The 21,059-nt window shown below is 34.9% G+C and overlaps 3 protein-coding genes across 4 annotated transcripts; 2 read left to right on the forward strand and 1 right to left on the reverse strand.

Annotated features, from left to right (window-relative positions):
- The first annotated feature begins 2,893 nt into the window (after positions 1–2,893).
- Positions 2,894–9,656, forward strand: LOC132184182 (alpha-dioxygenase 2). 2 transcript variants are annotated; one of them, XM_059597711.1, is made up of 10 exons: positions 2,894–3,051; positions 3,146–3,406; positions 4,994–5,143; positions 5,999–6,132; positions 6,365–6,578; positions 7,040–7,185; positions 7,954–8,184; positions 8,805–9,007; positions 9,091–9,334; positions 9,431–9,656. In XM_059597711.1, exons 1-10 carry the CDS (start codon positions 2,956–2,958, stop codon positions 9,654–9,656), a joined length of 1,905 nt encoding a protein of 634 aa, XP_059453694.1. In that variant the 5' UTR covers positions 2,894–2,955. The 2 variants fall into 2 exon arrangements, with proteins under 2 accessions (XP_059453694.1, XP_059453695.1); XM_059597712.1 differs by having other exon boundaries at positions 9,434–9,656.
- A 49-nt stretch (positions 9,657–9,705) lies between these two features.
- Positions 9,706–12,331, reverse strand: LOC132184183 (3-isopropylmalate dehydratase small subunit 1-like). Its single transcript, XM_059597713.1, has 2 exons — positions 11,513–12,331; positions 9,706–9,991 (listed from the first exon to the last, which is right to left on the reverse strand). Exon 1 carries the CDS (start codon positions 12,297–12,299, stop codon positions 11,526–11,528), a length of 774 nt encoding a protein of 257 aa, XP_059453696.1. The 5' UTR covers positions 12,300–12,331; the 3' UTR covers positions 9,706–9,991; positions 11,513–11,525.
- Positions 12,332–13,840: 1,509 nt separating this feature from the next.
- On the forward strand, positions 13,841–20,920 carry LOC132184474 (exonuclease 1). The gene is made up of 12 exons (XM_059598118.1): positions 13,841–13,956; positions 14,058–14,094; positions 14,199–14,377; positions 14,469–14,543; positions 15,587–15,631; positions 15,776–15,925; positions 16,053–16,167; positions 16,911–17,011; positions 18,768–18,865; positions 19,004–19,096; positions 19,403–19,623; positions 20,289–20,920. The coding sequence occupies exons 1-12, from the start codon at positions 13,879–13,881 to the stop codon at positions 20,813–20,815; spliced, it is 1,719 nt and encodes a 572-aa protein (XP_059454101.1). The 5' UTR covers positions 13,841–13,878; the 3' UTR covers positions 20,816–20,920.
- Positions 20,921–21,059: the final 139 nt, after the last annotated feature.

Genomic DNA, 21,059 nt, shown 5'->3' on the forward strand with positions numbered 1-21,059 from the left:
TTATATTTAAATATTTAATTAAATGATTTTAATTTAAAAAATTCTCCTTGCTTTTTGCCCTTAATTTTTTTTTTTTCAAATGATTTGTAAAATTCATCTATGTTATGAGACATTTAATTTCAACAGATTACAGATATTATATTTTGTGCTGAAATACACATAATTCTTTTTTAGTGGAATGTAATTTAAGTAAAATTAAATTTCTTTATACTAAAAATTATTTTAATAAATAACCTTAGTCAATATGCTTGCTTATTTTAAGTTTAAGTGAAATTATGAGTTTGGTAATTTTTTTGGAGTACAATTACAGTTACTTTCCATTTTTTTTTTCTTTTCTTATCCTTTATTAAAAGTCTTTAATATCTTGGAACTCAATTTTTTGCATTGACTGTATTGATGTATTAGTATTATTATTACGATTTTGATTTTTTTGATTTTTTTTTTTAAAAAAAAAAATTATAGTTTATGGTAATCGGGTCGGGTCGGGTCGGGTCGATTAGACCCGATTATTTTAAACGGGTAAAACGGGTCGTGTCGGATTACCCGGCTATTTTCGTGTCATAATCGTGTCAGACCCAATTACCCGTTTAGCTAAACGGGTCGTGTCTGGGTATAGGCTAATCGTGTAATAGGTACCCGCGGATCGTAATCGGGTCGTGTCAGGTACCCATTTTACCACCCCTAGTGGAGCCAATAGTTTTACTCCAAGATCCTTCAAAGTGGGCTAAGTCACCACCACACACTAGGCCAGTTGAGTGTGATGAAAGCCAATTGATTTAGCACGCGCACCACCTCTCTTCCTCCTACCATATGCTTACCTGCAAGAATCTTCAGCAATGTGGTATTTTCTACATACAATTAGCAATGCTTTTTGTTTTCTCCATTACAACATACTTGTAAATATGGACGTTTATTGTATAAAGTAATCATTATTTTTCTAGTTTAGGGAGATATTAACACTTTTTGATTCATACATTCAAATATGGTTGTAGTAATCACATACCATTGACATTCAATGAATATAAACAGTCGGCCTAAGACTCTTCTTTTCACTACGTGCATGCATGACTTCAAGGTTTTTACCTGCCCCTATATAATGGTTGTTACAACCATTATATAGGGATAGCAATTCGTATTCGATTGTTGGGTTCAAATTATGTCAAGTTATGTATATAAAACTATACATATCAACCATAATCCAACAAATTTAATTAAATGGGTTAGACTCCTCAGCTCTAAATGGATTTGGAGGTCGTATAAAAAACTGTTAATCCTAATGTTATATGTCAGGTTTGAGTCATGACGATGATATGTATAATAAAACTATATAGACAAATCCTAAAAAGACTCATTTAATTAAACGGGTCAAACTCGTCAACCTTAACTCGCTAATTTGAGTAATTTCGTGTCAGATTCGTGGATTATGTAAAAAATGGCTGGCCTTACCATTATAGATATGATATATAAAGTAATGCTAGAAGTTCTTCCCATATCCTCCTTATGTCCCTTAAAACTAATGTAATTTTTTAAATCATCATTTTAATTTGATCAAAATTTAATAATAATTTATCACAAATTTAATGGTAATTCTAATGCCACATCAATTTTCAAGGAATACAAGAAAGACGGAAAGATCATTTATAGCATTACTTTAATATATGTATATTCCAAAGCTAGGAACAGTTGTCACAATAGAAATATGCATGCGTACCATAGGCTATTTTTAGTGTCACAAGTGTATAGAGTATAGTAAATGCAACAGGCCAGGAGGCTGCAGAGGAAATAAATGCATATCTTTGTTTGAGATGTATATATAAGAGAGAAATAAATCTCTTCTTTATAAATATGTAGATATACATATAATTATATAAAATAGAATATGGTGAGAAATAATAAGTGACTCCGGGGACAACAAACACTCAGCCTCTAAGTTTTGCGCCACCTGGTCCACTTATCCCTTAACTAGAGGCGTGTGAGAACAGAAACCGTCGTTGAGAATTTAATGGAGGCATGGGGCACTCACATGTTTTCTTTTGTGGAAAAAGCAAAACATCCTCTCAAATTATTATTTAGTTGTCCATGCCTTTTTAAGCTTTCAGTTATTGCGATTTGTTTCGGTGTGTGGGCTCATTAATTTATTTTACAATTTTTTTTGTTTAAGGTTGAATATGACGGTTTTTTGTGGTGTTCAAATAATTTTAAGTGAATATTGTTTTCTAAAAAAAAATTTACTTCCACTAATCTCTTATATATATATATATAAATATATGTAATAGAAAAAAAAAAATCTATGAAAAGTTACCGGGATAATATGAGAAGGAACTATATCATTTTTCTTTGTTTTGAAAAGGCAAAAATACTTTTATAAATTTAGAAGAAAAAAAAAAATAGAGTAGTTTTCGGGGAGCCACCCCTAAGTGTCTGGGTACTGATCCACCAATGATCCACTCCTAGGTGTACCCTAAGACACCTTGGGTGGTCCAGCCTGAGTTACCGAACCACTAGTGATCCACCCCTAGGTGTACCCCAAGACACCTTGGGTGGTCCAGCCACCACCTTCACGTGCAGGGGATGGTTCAGCAACCCTTGAGTCTTTTATTTTTATTTTTGTTTCTTTTTTCTTTTTTCAATGGATTTTTTAAATTTTATAAAGGGTATTTTGGTTTTTAAGGGAGACATTGACATTTTATTGGTAATCTAAAGAGACATTAAAAATGCATTTATTGCTAAAAAAAAAAAAAAAAAAAAGCATTTAAGATTACAATTTCGTAGATTTAAACGCCAAATAGCACATAAATAATAGTTTGACCCACTTTTTACCTTCGCTTTTCTTTTATATTCTTTTATATTGATGTAGACACGACTATAAAGTTTACGCTCAATTATTTGTCTTCTCACTCTCAGTCTCAGAAGAGCAGGAAAATAAGGAGCGGCTGTCGAGCAAAGGCAAAGGCAATGGCAATATTCTCTCTATTTTCTTCCTCCTTCATCCACCCTCAACTTCACCATATCGCCGCCAAGATGACTCTCCTCGACACTTTCTTGTTCTATGTCTGTAATCTCTCTCTCTCTCTCTCTCTCTCTCTCTCTCTCTCTTTCTCTTATCTGAGACAGCAATCACCATGTTTGTGATGTTGTTACATAGGTTGTCCATGTCGTGGACAAGCTGGGGATATGGCACAGGCTCCCGGTCCTTCTCGGGCTTGCTTATCTGGGGATTAGAAGGCATTTGCACCAACGTTATAATCTGTTGCACGTCGGAGGCATCAACGGTCGGAAATACAGCACGGAAGAGTTTAGCTACCGGACCGCCGATGGAACATGCAACCACCCCGGCGACGACACAATCGGCAGCCAAGGAACCTTTTTCGGCCGGAATATGCCTCCGGCGACTACACCATATGGGGTAAGCGAGTCGTAACATCCTAATTAGGTATTTATCCGTCCACAAAAACCGGTCACGCAAAGAGATTAATTTTATTGTTAGTAAGTTTTTGAGTTTACGTTTACAAATTGCTTTGGGAACCAAAATATATCCACCTAACTTTCTTAAATTACTATTTTATTGTTAATATTCTCCCCGTGTCAATGTTTTCTTAAATTACTAAAAAACGGTTAATGTCTTGAAGGCTAACAAAAAGACAAAAACGACTCTAAAAGAGTTTTGAATAAGATAAAAATGATATCATTATAAATTCAATAAAAAAAAAACTAAAAAAATTATAAAAGCCATCCCCCTTGGTTTTTCTTTTTCTTTTTTTTTTTTTTCTTTTTTAGTTTTTACTTTTTTAAAAAAATAAAAAAAAAATAAAAATTATGAAGGCTATTTTTGTCATCGGGGGAGTTTAAGAGGGATGTTGACACAATTTGGGAACATTGACAAATGAGATGGTAGTTCGAGGTGAGAGTATATATGTGTAATTTTCCTTAATATCTACTCACTACAAAAAATAATTTTTTTCTCACTGGAGTTTTCTGACGTGTCAGGGTGTCTGACACGTCAAAAAACTTTTCTGACATGGCATTTCTGACGTGTGTTGAATGTCAGGTACATAGGTGTCAACAAATTATTTTTTCTGACGTATTACTGTTTAGCACGTCAGAATTTTCTAATGTATTAATTTTAACACGTCAACAAATTTAAAAATTAATTAAAAAATATTTTTTTTTAATTTTTTTTATTCAATTTAAAATTTTATTAATTTAATTTTTTTTTTTTTTTTTTTGTAATTTCTCTGCACGGCTGCCCTGCAGAGATTTGTTTCTCTGCACCACTCAAGTGGTGCAGATATTTGTTTCTCTGCACCACTCGAGTGGTGCAGAGAAAGCAAAAAATTTTGCTCTACATTCTCTTGTTTTCTCAATTTTCTCTCTCTCTCTTCTTTTCTTCACCCAGCTCTCCCTTTTCTCCATTTTCTCACTCTCTATCTCTTCTTTTCGATCTCCATTTTCAAAATCTCAAACCCAAACCAAAAAAATCAAAAAACTAAATCAAAAAATCAATCTGAAAAATCAAAAACCCAAACGTCAAACTCAAAAAATTTTCAAAAACCCAAAAAATCTTCTTATCTTCTTCTTCTTCTTCTTCTCTTCTCCTTTTTTTTTTAGGCATGACACTTTAGAAAACTTATATTTGGCTTAGGTGTTGTAAAAAAATGTTATAGCATACCCATGTAGTGTTTTAACTTTCTCTCTCTTTTAAGGAAAAAATTGAAATTAAATATGAACCGCTGAAAAAACTATAGTTTTTTTTACAACACCTAAGCCGAATTCGTGAAAATAAATAGAGTTCTCCTCTAATTCTCCAATCTCCACCATTTATTATTTAACAAGAGATTAAATGATCAAAACTCCCCTTTTTTTTCTTCTAATTTTATTTTATTTGTTATGGTTAAGTGGTAGGTGACACTTGTATCATTTTCCCCAAACAAATTAATACAATTGAGCAAGTAACAAATTGTAAGTTCACTTATAGTTGTGTGTGTCTCTACAGCTGCTAGAGCCTCATCCAACAGTAGTAGCATCAAAACTTTTGGGGAGGAAAAAGTTCATAGACAATGGGAAGCAATTCAACATGGTAGCCTGCTCATGGATACAGTTCATGATTCATGATTGGATTGATCATTTGGAGGACACTCAACAGGTTTTAACTTGAATACATAATATTCTCTTGATCATCTGGGTTTCCTTTCTTGCAAGCCAATCAAAGTATGACCATATCTAACCATGTTGTAATGAAATTGTTTTTATTCGAACACCATTTCAAACAAAGTAATGTTATTTAGTAAATTGTTATACAATCGTCATGCAATTTGATGATGTGAAAATGAAAATCGGCAATTGGATTAGCACTTAAAAAAAAATTTAAAAAAAAAAAGATTTTCATTGCCATGTCATCCAAATTGTATGGTAGTTGTATAATAGTCTATTAAATAATATTACTCATTCGAGCAAAGTAATGCTATTTGGTTGACTATTATATGACTGTCATACAACTTGATGATATAGGAGTGAAAATCAACCCTTAGATTAGCACTTATAAAAAAAATGATTTTCATTGCCACGTCATCTAAATTGTATGGTAGTTATATAACCGTCTATTAAATAGTATTACTCTCTCAGACAGAGTAATGCTATTTAGTTCATTATTATACGACTATTATACAACTTGATGATATGAGAGTGAAAATCAGCCATTAAATTAGCATTTGTAATTTTTTATTTTTTAAAAAATAATGGTGGGCTTTCACTGCAATGTCATCATTCATATAATATATACTTTACTACATAGTATTAATCTTTCAACATGTACCATGCTTAATAAACAATTACAGTCATTCATATGCTTAAACTTACCAATGAAATTGACACATATTATTTTGCTATCGAAATGCCTACTATCCATGGCTCAAACAAATGGCTTATAATGAAATACTACATCTATTTATCATTAAGTAAGAGGAATTAAACATTGTTTCATAATTCTTTTAATTTATAGGTTGAATTGAGAGCTCCTGATGAATTTTCAAGTGGGTGTCCCTTGAAGTCTTTCAAGTTTTTCAAGACCAAAACAGTTTCTGCAGGTTCACCTAATCTAAAGATTGGTTCTTTGAACACAAGGACTCCTTGGTGGTAAGTAATTATATATATATAAACCATTTGTGCAAGAAAAAAATATCTCTATCCTTCAAATAATTACGGCTAGAACTGCGAATCGTTATTAACTTACGCTTTTAGGATAATTGGTAACTTAATGATTTAATTACAATCAATCTTATAAAGTAAATATCCTATAAAAATATAAATTCAATATGAATAAGTGCATTTTGCGAGAATTTGATCCATTGTTTTGGCACGATCATAGGGATGGGAGTGTAATATATGGCAATAACAAGGATGGCATGAGAAGAGTTAGAACATTCAAAGATGGAAAGTTGAAGATCACACAAGAGGGGCTGCTTCAGCATGATGAGAAAGGTGTTCCTATTTCAGGTGATGTTCGAAATTGCTGGGCTGGATTTTCCCTCCTACAAGCCCTATTTGTCAAAGAGCACAATGCTGTATGTGATATGCTAAAAGTAAGTTAATTAGTTTTAATTTATATTTATTTCTATGCTTCGTTTTCCCCAATGCTGAAACTTGCCAAGTTGGTGCTTATATATTTATTTGAACAGTCCCAACATATAATTTTCATGAATTATTGGTCTTACACCAATTGGGTTTCAGAAAAAAGAAAAAAAAAAGAAAAAAAAAAAGGAATTTTGATAATGTATGCACTTTATGAATAAGATTACTACCATATATAATCTCTTGTATGTACGCGTGTTTAGCTAATGACTTAGAATCTGTTTGGGTTTGTAATTTTAAAATGTGCGGTTTGAAAACAGGAATTTAAAAAACACAGTTTAGCCCTTAAAATAGTGCATTTTTAAAAACCCATCCCCTTGCTTACAATTCTACAATTTAGATTAAAATCACATTTTGGTCTGCAAAATTGCATTGCCAAACACACTCATACTGGGTTGCCTTTTGTTTTTAGGTACATTACCCTGATCTGGATGATGAGCAGCTCTATAGGCATGCAAGATTGGTTACCTCTGCTGTCATTGCTAAAGTCCACACCATTGATTGGACTGTTGAACTCCTGAAGACTGATACTCTTCTGGCAGGGATGAGGATAAACTGGTAATTACGATAGTTAAGATATATATATATATATATATATATATATTCTCACCCATCTTTTCTTCTATCATATCTCTTGGATCTCCACATTTTCAAAGGAAATCTAAACTCTCTTTTAATCATAGGCTCTTCTCTAAGAACTCACAACACATACCCTTGGTTAAAACTAACCCTTCACCATGCCCTAAGACGCCAAACCCAGGCTTAAGATGGGACTTATGGGTCAACTGAGGTTACCTAACGGGGTGGTTGGTCTATAACTGAGAGAAAGATATATGAAGCAAAGAAAGTAGAAGATCAGAGCTATTGGAAACACGGATTAACAACTCTTGTGGCTCTGATACCAAAAGAACTAATTAAAAATAAATAAAAATAAAGCAGTAGAACCATCCATGTAGGAGGTATATGCAATTCAAATAAACATGATGCAAGATTTTCCAGAGTAAGCGCGAAATTGGAGCGTATAAAAGAGTAAGAGAGAAATGAAACAAATAGATAATGGAAAGATATCAAAAGATTTGATTAACAAGAGTACTTACAAATTCAAACGTAAATTGGAAGTAGTGAAGTTATAAGTTGAAAGCGGAAAGGATTACAAGTTGAAAGCAAGATAGTTGCAGAGGGATTTTAGGTGTTTAGGCTGAAAGCTTCTGCCTATATATATATATATATATATATATATATAATTTTTCCGCTTTCATGGTCAAGATTTAAAGTTGGTGCATCTAATGGAAACAGTGTAAATAACGTTACAGGATTTTTATGCAGGTATGGATTTATGGGGAAGAGATTTAAGGATTTGTTTGGACATATACTGGGAGCAGTGCTGAGTGGATTGGTTGGTCTTAGGCAGCCAAAAGATCATGGAGTTCCCTATTCATTGACAGAAGAGTTTGTAAGCGTTTACAGAATGCATTCACTTCTACCAGATAATTTTGAGCTTAGGGACATCAAGTCTTGTTCAACTGCAGAAGATAAATGCCCTCCTATACTAGAACAGTACTTCCTTTCTCTCTCTCTCTCTCTCTCTCTTCTCATGCACTATTAATTTGCATCATCAAATATTAGGCCCAGATGGGATGAACATTTTCTTGCCATTTTCTTTCACCTTTTTTATGGCTTTTCTGCATTTTGCTATAGAGCAAAAAGTCAATAGATTTTTGTAGTGTGAACTCTAACTTCACAGTTTACACTTCATTTTGATGAAATATTTTACGTGTTATAACTCATTTGCTAAAGATGAGTTTGAATCTACACGTGAAGGAGGATAAAGTTCCCATTAATGTTTTGTTAATCATTTGGTGTTGATTTCACTGTTATTGACATGCCGTAAGAGTAAGTTGGAAACAAAATTTTATCACAATATCTCGCAATGCTAACGTGACAATCCCAACCAATCATTGGATTAGTCATTGTTAAAAAAAAAAAAAAAAATCTAAAGAAGGGTTAGGACTGTCTCATCAACATTGTGGAATAAAAATGTGATAGATAACATTTCTCGTGGTGTACAACAATTTTCCCCAACTAAAGAAGCAACACAGATGTTTTTTTTTCTTGCAACAAATAATGTTTGGAATTAAGTTTCAAAAGGGAACTATGAGGGAGAATAAATGTTGCAGGGTGCCAATGAGGGAATTGGTGGGTATTGAAGGAGAGAAAAGACTATCAACAATCGGAATGGAACAAATGCTTGTATCAATGGGTCATCAGTCCTGTGGAGAAGTCACATTATGGAACTATCCTTCATGGATGAGAAACCTTGTAGCCCATGACATCAATGGGGAAGAGAGACCAGATCCAGTTGATATGGCCACCTTGGAAAGTAATACATCTCATGCTTCACTTGCCATTCATTACTTTTTTTTTTTTTTTTCCCAAGCTAATTTGATACTACTGGATGATTAGTTTATAGGGACAGAGAGAGGGGAGTTGCTAGGTATAACGAGTTCAGAAGGAATTTATTGATGATTCCTATTAGTAAGTGGGAAGATTTGACAGATGATGAAGAAGTTGTTCAAGCCCTCCATGAAGTGTATGGAGATGATGTGGAGAAGCTTGATTTGCTAGTCGGTTTACATGCTGAGAAGAAGATCAAAGGCTTTGCCATCAGTGAGACTGCTTTTTTCATCTTCCTACTAATCGCTTCAAGGTATGCGCACTCGATGTCTTAGTTGAACGAGTAATGCTATTTATTATACTGCTATACAATTGACGACGTTTCTTTTTGTGTGACGATGTTGTTCAGAAGGCTAGAGGCTGATCGTTTTTTCACGACGAATTTCAACACCAAAACATACACACAGAAAGGCCTAGAATGGGTTAACAAGACTGAGACCTTGAAGGATGTGATTGATCGGCACTTCCCTGAAATGACTAGGAAATGGATGAGGTGTTCCAGTGCATTCTCGGTGTGGGACTCCATGCCAACTCCAGCTAACTACATACCCCTCTACTTACGACCAACTCCCTAAATATGTTCTATTTACTACTTCCAATGGTTACGAAATGTACACATCTTCATGAAATTCAACATTGCCTGGCATATAATGCTTAAAAACACCAATGTAGATCAGTTATATATCAAACTTCAAACAGCAATGTTCTCGGAAATTACATAAAGCTACGGCACTATCAAACTGCAAGTCCTAGTGAAAACAGGCATAACGTACACATGAGGAGACAGACAGACAAGGGTGTTTCAGGAGCTATGGTCCTTTATTATTAGAGAAAATAATGAGAACAGAGAAACTCCTCGTCCCAAATATCTGCAGGAAAGATCCATCACCATGTAAAATTTAAAAGGGCCCTGCAAACAAGAAACCAAGAATCAATTCCTCCATAAATCTAAAAACAAGCAACCAGGGGACACATAAAGGTCTCATTCAAAGACTATGATATTATGATAAAAATAGACATTAATCATAAAGTATGATTAGCATTGATAAATGTACACATAATTCCAACACAGAAGCTACATAATCATGCCCAAAGCAGACCGAGATAACAAAAGGAATATTTCACTCAAGAAATTCTGAGCCCACGAAGAATCAGCTCATCAGGGAAATAGTAAACTACAACATCCAATGAGATCGCACAAACTCCTTGAATGCTACAAACTAAAAATAGTAGGAAGAAACTACTTATGACAATCACAAATAATTTTATTTTGACAAATAAAACAAATTTATTAAAAGGGCAAGGGGCACAATCCAAGTATACAGGAACTATACAAGAGAGAACACCCATCAAGATCAAGAATAAGGAAAAGGAGCACAAAAATCTGCAAAGTTAGACAATCACTAATAATTGAAGATTCTCCACCACAAAAGATATATAATTCACAAATTCCTCTCAAGGATAGTTTTCGTGAATACTCCATTCTTCCTGCACCATCGAAACCCGATCAGAAAAAGCTTTCATCAAACAAGGTATAACCCAACATTCCCATCAAAGCAAAGCAGGACATCCACTGGCTAAAAGCTAGGAGACCACATAAAACATGGGAAAGAAAGATCTCACTGAAAAGAAGAACCAAAGTTGATATCTCATATCACACTCGCTTACATTTCCATTCTAGAGAGATATGATGCCGAAAACTTCTTTCGGTATAAACAACCACCACATTGGTTGATTAACCTCAAAGCCACATGCCATTCTTGGGAACGGTCACCCAGATTTTATAATTCTCCTATCTAAGTCTCCCCAACTACCTTTTTTTTTAATAAATTTTTTAATTTTTTTATGACTTGATACCTCACCAAGGCTGGGCATTTGGACACACCCTTGAGTGTAAGTAAACCCCAAATACACGGCCCCACTCACCAGAACCGTGTATCAGGTAATCTAAGGAAACTCCTAGCATGGAATTGAATCCACGATGTTCGGCTCGTCTCAAGCTCACCCTTTGACCCCTAGGCTACACCCTAGGGGGTGAAGTCTCCCCAACTACTAACCCAACAAATCTTCAATCATCGCCCTTATCCCTACCAATGAAGATTGTACATCATATTGCAAATCTACTAATGACAAAAAGCCATTTGACCAGAGATTTATCAAAAGAATAATCCTTCAGACCCATAATTGTATTCAGCATTAGAGCTCCAAAACAAAACTTAATCACACTCTAAGAAGTAACCATATCCATTCTCCTCCACCGCAAAACACCAATTCATTTCAATATTCGTTAACTTTACATGCCAATGCAGCCTACTAAACAAACAGCTTAATAATTCATCAATCAATTCTTATACCTAAATTCACACATTCCCACACCACGCTTAGCATTTATACAATATCCCAATCAACAATCCACGGTGAATATTATTACCTCTTCTCTACCCTTAATTGGAGGGAATCATGCCGGTCGCCCGGGCGTAAGCGAAAATGCCACCGGCCTCGATGACCGGACCAGCATCCCCGATCGGCTTCAACTTGTACTCCTTGCCGGTGGTGTGATTGATCAGAAGGCTCTCGGCGAGCTCGATCGTAACTGTGTCGCCGGTCTTACACTCCTCGCAGATTCTGCCCTCCGACTCCAGAGGGTACACCTCTCCGGTGGCCACTGAGTTCCTGAAAAAGATACGCGCGTAGGACTCCGCCACCACCGCCGCGACCCCCGCCGCGCCCAGCGCCACCGGCGCGTGCTCGCGGGACGAGCCGCATCCGAAGTTGTAGCCGCCGATGACGATGGAGTACTTCGTCTTGGTCTCGTTGGGCTCCACAAAGCGGGTGGTGTATGAGGAGGGGAGGCCGACGAGCGCGTAGGAGCCGAGCTTCTCGTACTCGGCGGGCTTGGAGGGGACGAGGGTGAGGTACTCGGCGGGGATGATCTGGTCGGTGTCGATGTTGTCCCCGACGACGTAACAGAGGCCGTGGAAGGAGGTGGCGGCGGTGGGGGATGGGGAGGATGAGGACGGCGTGGCGGTGGCGCGTGGGGTGGCGAAGGACTCGGTGGAGCGTGAGGATTGAGCCGTTAGTGGTCTGAGCTTGATGGGGTGGGCCGGGGATGGGGATACGTTGGGGAATTTGAGAAAGCGAGGGGCAGTGGGAAGGGAGGATCTGGTGATTGAGGGGGTGAATGTAGGGTTTGGAGAGCGACACAGGGAAGCCGCCATTGTGATGTCTGCGAAATGGTGTGTGAGAGGAATCAAAAAAAAAAATTTTTTTGCACTGGCGTGCGTGGGCGTGCCACGCACGCCGCGTGCTTTGCATCATTACTCATGGTATTAAGGTAGGCTGCTAATCCCTCCCTATTTACTGGCTGCTCTACACAAATGTCAATTGGGATGACTTGGCACCAACGTCACACTGCCACATCATCTAAAAAAAATGCTGACATGGCAGTAAATTTTGGACAGATTAATTTATTAGATAATATAGTTTCTTATATTTGGCTCATATTCTTTTACAAATTTAATAGATCAATTATTAGATTTGTGGGGTCTACCATTGATTTATGTGAAATTCACAAATCTAATAGTTGATTTATATAAAGAGATGAGTCAAATATTATAAAAAAATATTGATCCATAGCATTTATAAACACTCGAAAGAAAGCATTTTTTTTTTTTTAATTGAATAGGGAAAAATGGATTACAATGGAGAATTTTTCTCATTCTTGATCCAAATGGAAAAGAGAATGGGGATCCATTGAGAATACTTTCTAATGCTTTGAAAGTGGGCACGAAAATTTGAACTATAAGACACTTTTAAAGCATTCAAACTTTAAAAGGAGGACAAACCTAATCTAATATCAGATACAAAACACTTAAAAATACTTAAAAAATATTATCTTACAATATTGACACGACATTTGCAACTAATCTTTGAATTAGTCTTAATTATTATTATTATTATTTTTTTTAAAATAAAAAAGATAAAATTTTCTACAAACTATGAAGTTTCTTATAGACCACATGTGTTTCTCATATGCCATTTGAATACCTTAAAAGATATATGTCACTTTTAGATCCAACAAACCATTTTGTAGGAAGTTTTTTTTTTATCTTTTAAAATTAAAAGTGATTAGTAATTTTAAAAGTCACATTAACTTTGGTATTTAAAATTACTCGTGACAACAAATACAATGTTAAATCCAACAAAATTAAATTTAGATCATAAAATAGTCCCCGCTCCATATTCAATAAAACTTTGAATCGGACCAAGTTCGGTTAGCTAAGCAGACAAGCAGTCCAACTAGCAATGGGGAAGGAACAAAGTTTTCTTCCAAATTGAGTTGGAGGAATTTTTTTCAACCTAACATATAAAAGTGACATGTGTTCCTTAATATGTGAGATGCACATGTTTTTTTAATAGCAGGAATAAAGTTGGAATAAATTTTATTAAAAACTCATGTGCATTTCAAATGTTATTAAAAAAATGAACACATGTCACTTTTATAAACTAGGTTAAAGAGAATTCTTCCAACCCAGTTTGGAGGAAAACTTTGTCCATGAGAAAATAAAAGGAAGCAATCTGGGCCTTTGATTGAACACAAAATTTTAATTAAAAAAAAAGATTAAATATATAATTGTTAATTTTTGAACGTTGCCTCCTTATTTTGATATTTGCTTTTCTTCCCGCCATTCTCTCCCACTCGTATATATTTTAACTTTCTTCCATTTTCTCTTTTCCCTCCTTATACTCTCACCCCAAACAAAAAAACTCAAAACCCAGAAGAATCCGAAGGAGCAAATGGGTATCAAAGACCTTCTCAGATTCATGAAGCCCTTCATTGAACCCATCCACATCAAAAAATATGCCGGCAAGCGTGTAAATATCCTTACCCTTTTTTCCCCTTTTCTTCTTTGAATCGGGCATTTTCTTCCGAAGATTTTATTTTATTTTATTTTTTTAAAAAACCATTTTTGCAGGTGGGTATCGATGCGTATTCATGGCTTCACAAAGGAGGTAGGTCAATGTTTATGTAAATGTGGCTTTCATTGTATTCTACATTGGGTGTGTGAAATGAAAGAAATGAACTTGACAAAAAAAAAAAAAAATTGGTGGGGCAGCTTATTCATGTAGCATGGAGCTTTGTCTGAATTCGGATAGCGATAGGAAAATGCGATACTTGGAATTCTTTATGCACCGAATCAATCTGCTTCGGCACCATAAGATTACGCCCGTAGTCGTTTTCGACGGCGGGAATATTCCGAGTAAGTCCTCCACCGAGCAAGAGCGACACAGGCACGTTTAATAACATCCCACTTTTTTTTTTTCTTCTACATTTAAAAAAAAAAAAAAATTTAAGATGTGGGAATGCCTCATTTTGATTCAGGAAGCGAAAAGATAATCTTGGATTGGCAATGGCCAAGCTCAAAGAAGGAAATGTTACTGCTGCCTCTGAGCTCTTCCAGGTATAGCTACTGCAATTTTCTTCCTTTTTTATTTTTATTTTTTATTTTTTACTTTTCTTTTCTTTCAATGGGTTATTGCTTATTGTTAGAATATTAATTGAATGATTAAACTGATAATTTCATATTTGTTTAAGTTTTTGAGATAATTAATGATTTAATATGGTAAAAGAGCGATGATCTAAAGTTCGAATTCTGACTCTGATGTTTATCTCACATTTAATGACCAAGTATTGTTGGTTTAAGTTAGGTGGTTGGATTTGACTATTTGGTGTAAGAGACATGTTACACATTATTCTCTCAACCATCTTTCAACTATCTCTTTTTGCAAATCCAATAAATTCACCATTGGATTTGTGGATTCGTGTAGATTCACACAAATTCAATGGTGGATTCACCCATTTACTATAAGGAGATGGGAGAACGATAGGATGGAGAATGATTTTTATTATTTCTCTTAGTTTAATTTGGACATGCTGCTGTGTTTATTGCCATATTTTGCTAAGTAAAAGTTTTTCTTGTACTCCAACTATCAGACCTGTTGTCTTGAATTTTCTGAGCTATGAAAATGAGAAAACAAATGAAACCACCAATCTGATTTGATTTGATTTAATTTGGAAGTATTACCCAATTCAAATTTGAGCAATTACTTGAGAGAGTTTGGAATATATCAGGTAAATGAATTTCACATTTCACTGCATTACCAAGCATAAATCTTCTTCTCTAAAATTCTCGTGCCATTTTTCTGATATGTTTTACTTATTTTAAAAGCTATCGAAAATATATAAATTTCTACCCTTTTCTATTAGAATATTAATTAAATTATTACATTCACCATTTTCTATCGGTTTAAGTTCTTAGGATAAGTGATGATTTAATATGGGACAAAGGTTGATTTAACATGATATTATAGCAAAGGTTCTGATTTCAAACTGTCTTTCTCATTTACCTTCTATTTCAATTACATATTCCATGTGTTGAGCCAGCTAATAAGCTTTTGAGATAAGTGATAATTTAAATGGTGATGAAATATTTTCAACTTGTAGAGAGCAGTGAGTATCACACCATCCATGGCGCATCAAGTGATACAGGTACCTAATTTCTATATCTCTGTTAACTATATTCATCTTCTAGGTGTACACATTGTTTCAATGGTTTCCAAATATAACTTGGTATGAAATAAGCTTTGGGATCTAGATTCACCGCTAGCAACTGTGTCCCTGGTGACCTTTCAGGTTCTTAGATCAGAGAACATTGAATATGTGGTATCGCCATATGAGGCTGATGCACAGTTGGCATATCTATGCGGTCTTGAAGCCGAAAAGGGTGGTATTGCCGCAGTGATTACAGAAGATAGTGATCTAATAGCATATGGTTGCCAAGCTGTAAGAACTCCCACGAAACTTTGATATGATGCAGATGGAGGTCTACTGCTCTCCTGATGACCTCATTTTCATTTTCTATCATTGGAAGTGTTGGTGTTGTTTTGATTTTTGTATTGGTTGCGAACAGATTATCTTTAAGATGGACAGATACGGCAATGGTGAACAGATGGTGCTAGATAAGGTTTTTGACTCTGTCGCTCGTACACCTTCTTTCCGACACTTTAATATGGATTTGTTCACAGGTGGGTTCACTGTGACATGCTAAATTTAGTTTGTGTATTTTTTTAGGGCAAAAATAAAGGTTGTATATGTTAAGAAAACAAAGGTGGATTGAAATCATCAACAAAAACGTGCATATCACACCAAAAATTGATTTCGGTTAACTGAAGGGATTTCCATACCTCATGATGCTGGCAGGCCTTGATGTAATCATACATCTAAAGTGGGTAATAATCTCCTTTCACCAATGAAGTTTGCCTTGAAAGGAATAATGAAGAAAATAGTTTTGGCCAACATAACCAAAACTTACTTCTTTCAATTAAATATAAGCTCAGTACAGTTAAGCATGTATATCTAGTTACATCAGACTACAACAGATTGTTAACAAACTACATCAGAAATTTTAAATTACAAACAAGCTACAAATCAATAAGAGAAAGAGCTCATCAGCTATCCTTAACATGGAGTTGATTTCTGCCGTGTAGGGTTTAGGGTTTAGGTCTTGAACTTCTGCATTATCCTTATCTTGCTGTGATCTCTCTACATTGATGTCATGATTCGAACTGTTGTGGTTCAAATTGTTGTTGTCTGACCTGATGCTGTCTGACTTGCTGCTGTTTGAAGTCTTCTGGCTTACATGTCTGACAAATGTTAAAGCAGAAATGTGTTCCATTGTCTTTCTGAATGAGTAAAACAATATCTTTCTTGGTGGTTTCCTGTAGATGCATTTGAAAGAATAAGCAGATTAATTGTGGCATTTTCACAGGTATGTGTGTTCTAGCCGGCTGTGATTTCCTTCCATCTGTTCCAGGAATTGGAATTGTAAAAGCTTATGCCTTGGTTTCCAAGTACCGGAACTTAGACCGTGTAAGTCTTCTCTACTTGTTTCTCAAGTGTTCTTATGGAACCATTTCTCTGATCTAAATTTGAAAGCTAGAGTGCATGATCATAAGATAAACAGCTGGATCTGGCCCTTTTTATGGGCAGTAGTAGGATATAAAAGATGTAATGTGTTTCATCAGAAGCATTTCTGGTGGGGATAAATGACAACAAGCTAGAAAGGTTTGAAGTTTCAATAGATAGTTGTAAGTTAAAGACTTAAAGTTGAAATTTGTTTGGAAAGTTTTCATTTAGGCTCTTTGGAAATATGTTTGCAATGAATCATGATGCAAAGTAAGCTTTGAATAGAATCAGGTATAGTTTAAGATTGTTAAAGTAAAGATTAAGTGATTAAATTTATTTCTTTCTATCAGTTTAAGCTTTTGGGATAACTGATAATTTAACATAGTTTATGAGCCAAAGGTCTTGAGATCAAACATTGATTTTGTCAAATCATCCATCATTTAAATTAAATATTCCACGTGTTGAGCTTCGCCTATTAAAAAGGAGTTTAAGCTCACATGTGAAATGGAGTGTTAAAGTAAGGATTAAGTGATTAAATTTACCTCTTCTAATCAGTTTAAACTTTTGAGATAACTAGTAATTTAACAAAGATCGCCACAAGCATGACATAACTGGTTGTTGCCGTCACATACACTTAAAAATCAGCTTCTTTCCACCGGAATAAATGGGGCAGCCTTCAACAGAGTATATTTTCTGAAGAGAATGCTTGTGTTTCAGTTGGCTGCCTCTTTTGGGAAGTCCACATGACATGTGTTTATACTTGTTCTATTAGAAAGGTATTACATCTGTCACTGTTCTGTGAATGGCTCTTTGGTCTTTGAAAGAACTTGAATGTTACCTAATTTATGTTTCCTAGTTCGTATGAGATGGAAAAATTCCACTTAGCTAAGCAACCGATGCTATATTGCTCTGCTGAGTTTTTATTGGAAACAAACCAAGGAAAAATATGAGTTTCAAATTTTTGTTTAGGTTCTTATATGGTTTCTCAAGTATCCAAAGGAAGGTTAAACTAAATTTCCGTAAAAGCTTGGTGGAACTTGGTTCTTCTCGTGTTTGAACTCTGGAAGCTCATATATCATTGTGGCTAATTCTGGTTGGTGCCACTGTTGTATTTCAATTACTACAAAACAAACCTAACAAGAGAAAGGAAGGCTAGAAAATTAGATTGGTACTCGAAGAACTGGGAAAAGTCTTTTACTTTCTGGCTGTGATAAACATCAAAATCCTGTCATATTTTTACTCTATTTAGAATAGTGTAAATTTTTGCTATGCTTATTTCCACCCATTGCTTTAATTTTATCCACTTTCAAACTGATATAAGGCTTTAGTATTGTTACTGCATTAATTTCTTGATTTGGGTTAAAAACAGATTCTAAATAGTGAATGTGATAGTTTCCATTTCTTTTCAATTTAAAACTAAAATACGCCTTCAAGTAGTGGCACTTTGCAAATTCCATATGGGCTTAATCTGTTAAAGACTCGTGGATTTTCGTAAGTGAAGCCATATTCTGTTGAAAATCTTATAGACTTCCCAAATGGGCTTCTATTATCAAGAAACTCTTCAAAACATCCTTGTGTGCTCGATTCTTTGTCTACTTTTAAATAGGTAGATTTCGTTGCAAATTTTCCATATTGATTTATAGTTTTAGAGATGAGGTAATGTAAATGATTCATTGCTATTATGACATTGGTATCCCTAATATGTCTGGCATGTTTGCAGGTTCTATCAGTTTTGAAGTTTGAGAAGGGCAATCAAATGCCTGAAGATTACTCCAAATCTTTTACAGAAGCAGTTGCAGTTTTCCAGCATGCCCAAATGTGTGTAGTTTGAGAAAATCTATCACCATTTGAAGAAACCATCACCAATTCCTCATTCTCTCTTGCATATTTGCAAATGTATACTGGCTTTTTTCCACTTTTATTAGTGACACATACTGCCTTGTTGCTGATATGCAGATATGATCTTAACACTAAAAAGCTCAAACATATGAAACCTCTTCCAGAAAAGCTTCTACAGTCTCTAAGTGGAGAGCTTGAGTTCCTGGGGCCGTATCCTTTTTTTTAATATTTAATTAATTTTGTTTATTCTAATTTCTCAATATACACCAAGGATATCTATGAAGATAACTCGTATTTTTTAGCATTTTTACCATGTGAGACACAATGTGAAATTTAAGTCTAGGCCATGGTAAAATGAGGTTTGAACCTAAGAGACTTTGTTCTGTTTGACATGATCACCTGTGTGAGTGTTATTGCTACATAGCTTTGCATCTATGCGACTGCTTATATTTGAGAACCCTTGGAAGTGTGAAATTTAAGATTTGCGTAGTTTTTCCTTAACCAATTATAAAACAGTGAAATGCCTCCATCAATTGCTACTGCAATTGCTGAAGGAAATTTAGATCCTATAAGCATGGAGGCCTTTAATCATTTCCCAAGTTCTCGAGGCCATCCAGATCCTGTTGTGATCCAAACTTCTGATCAACTTCCAAGCCCTAAAGCTGCTGCTGTATCTACACAAGAGAGCTGCTTTACTGTCTTTTCCTCCCACAGAAACAGAGAAATTGATATTGCAGGTAAATTCTCTGATTCCAGATAACACTTTCTTTTTTTTTTTAATAAGCAATCCCAAATAACTGTTAGAGAATATATTTCCTACATTGAAAGGAAATATATGAAATTGATATTGTATGTTACTTACCTTATATAAAAGTGATTGTAATCAGGTTTGATGGTAATCAAATCAATCAGATTTGACTACCATAGTTATCTATTTCAATTCTTCTATAAATAGGAGCATTTGTATTGTTATATCAATCAAGTAATAAGAGTATAATGTAGCCCTTTGGACTTTATCTGTAGACGTAGGTCATAGACCGAACCACGTAGGAAATATATTCTCTAACAATAACAACTATTAACAAGTTTCCAATATATGTTTTAATTTTTGGTAAACATATAATTGTGTTAGCCACATTAAGAAAGCAAAGTACAATAAAAGTTCTTTTGGCCCACTAGCAAATTCAAAAGTTTTTCTACACACACACACGACAGACGCATAAAATTAATGCAAGCATGTAAATCATGAATTAATATTTGCATGCATTAATGAATGTATCTGTATCATGTAGATACTTATGATACTTGTATGTGGGTCTAAAATTGGATGCCTGTATATGAATACTGTGAATTAAATGGCTTCTGAATAACATATAATTGGTATATTCTGGTGGCTATACAGAGAAGCAGACACCAATTTCAAATGATGGTAAATTTTTGAAGGATGCTGCAGCACTAGAGAAGCTATTTTTGCCATCAGAAATTCATGGAACAGTAGAAAATACAGTGGTTGATAACAGCAATACCCTGATGGTTCCGGACAACAACCCATTCAAGAAAAGGAAATGTGATGAAATCCAGCTGGTTCAAGTAGAGAGCATTGCTGAACAAGTTTTAGTTGCAACTGATGAAAATTTGGACATCTTGTGCTTAACTCCTGATAACACTCCACTAGAGTCTGCTAGGAAAAGAAGGCTAAGTGATATTCGCTCAGATCAGATAGCTGAACAAATTTCAGGGATAACTGAGGTAGAAGATTCAGACATCTTGTGCATAAATTTTGAATCCCAGGGGAGTGTAAATTCTAAGCCTAAAAAGGTCACTGATGGAAAAAGAAGAGGAAAAACTGAGAAGTCGAAGAGAAGTAATAGCAAGAATTCAGAGAATAAAAATAGCAGCAGTATCTTGAATTTCTTTCCTCGTGTATAGTTTTTCAATTTCTCTTTTAATTATTATTATTATTATTTTTTCCTGAGATTTTTTTGCAGTTCTTTTGAAATTCTTTGCTCGAAGCACTGGTTTTTATATTTTTGACATGATCTGAGGTGTCTGTTTATTATGTATCATTGGATGTAGGATGTGATACCCAAAAACAGTTTATGTTTCACTTATAGAAAGCTAGTGAGAAAATATGTTAATAAAAATATCCAGAATTTGAAAAAAGTACCATAAA

This window comes from Corylus avellana, chromosome ca6 (genome assembly GCF_901000735.1).
Source record: "Corylus avellana chromosome ca6, CavTom2PMs-1.0".
NCBI classification, from domain to species: Eukaryota; Viridiplantae; Streptophyta; class Magnoliopsida; order Fagales; family Betulaceae; genus Corylus; species Corylus avellana.

Coding starts and splice junctions, on each gene's coding strand:
- LOC132184182 (XM_059597711.1), top strand. CDS start 2,956: ATGGCAATATTCTCTCTATTTTCTTCCTCCTTCATCCACCCTCAACTT. Junction 3,052..3,145: donor TCGACACTTTCTTGTTCTAT/GTCTGTAATCTC, acceptor GTTGTTACATAG/GTTGTCCATGTCGTGGACAA. Junction 9,335..9,430: donor TTCCTACTAATCGCTTCAAG/GTATGCGCACTC, acceptor GATGTTGTTCAG/AAGGCTAGAGGCTGATCGTT.
- LOC132184183 (XM_059597713.1), bottom strand. CDS start 12,299: ATGGCGGCTTCCCTGTGTCGCTCTCCAAACCCTACATTCACCCCCTCA.
- LOC132184474 (XM_059598118.1), top strand. CDS start 13,879: ATGGGTATCAAAGACCTTCTCAGATTCATGAAGCCCTTCATTGAACCC. Junction 14,378..14,468: donor AGCAAGAGCGACACAGGCAC/GTTTAATAACAT, acceptor TGATTCAGGAAG/CGAAAAGATAATCTTGGATT. Junction 19,624..20,288: donor CAGAGAAATTGATATTGCAG/GTAAATTCTCTG, acceptor GTGGCTATACAG/AGAAGCAGACACCAATTTCA.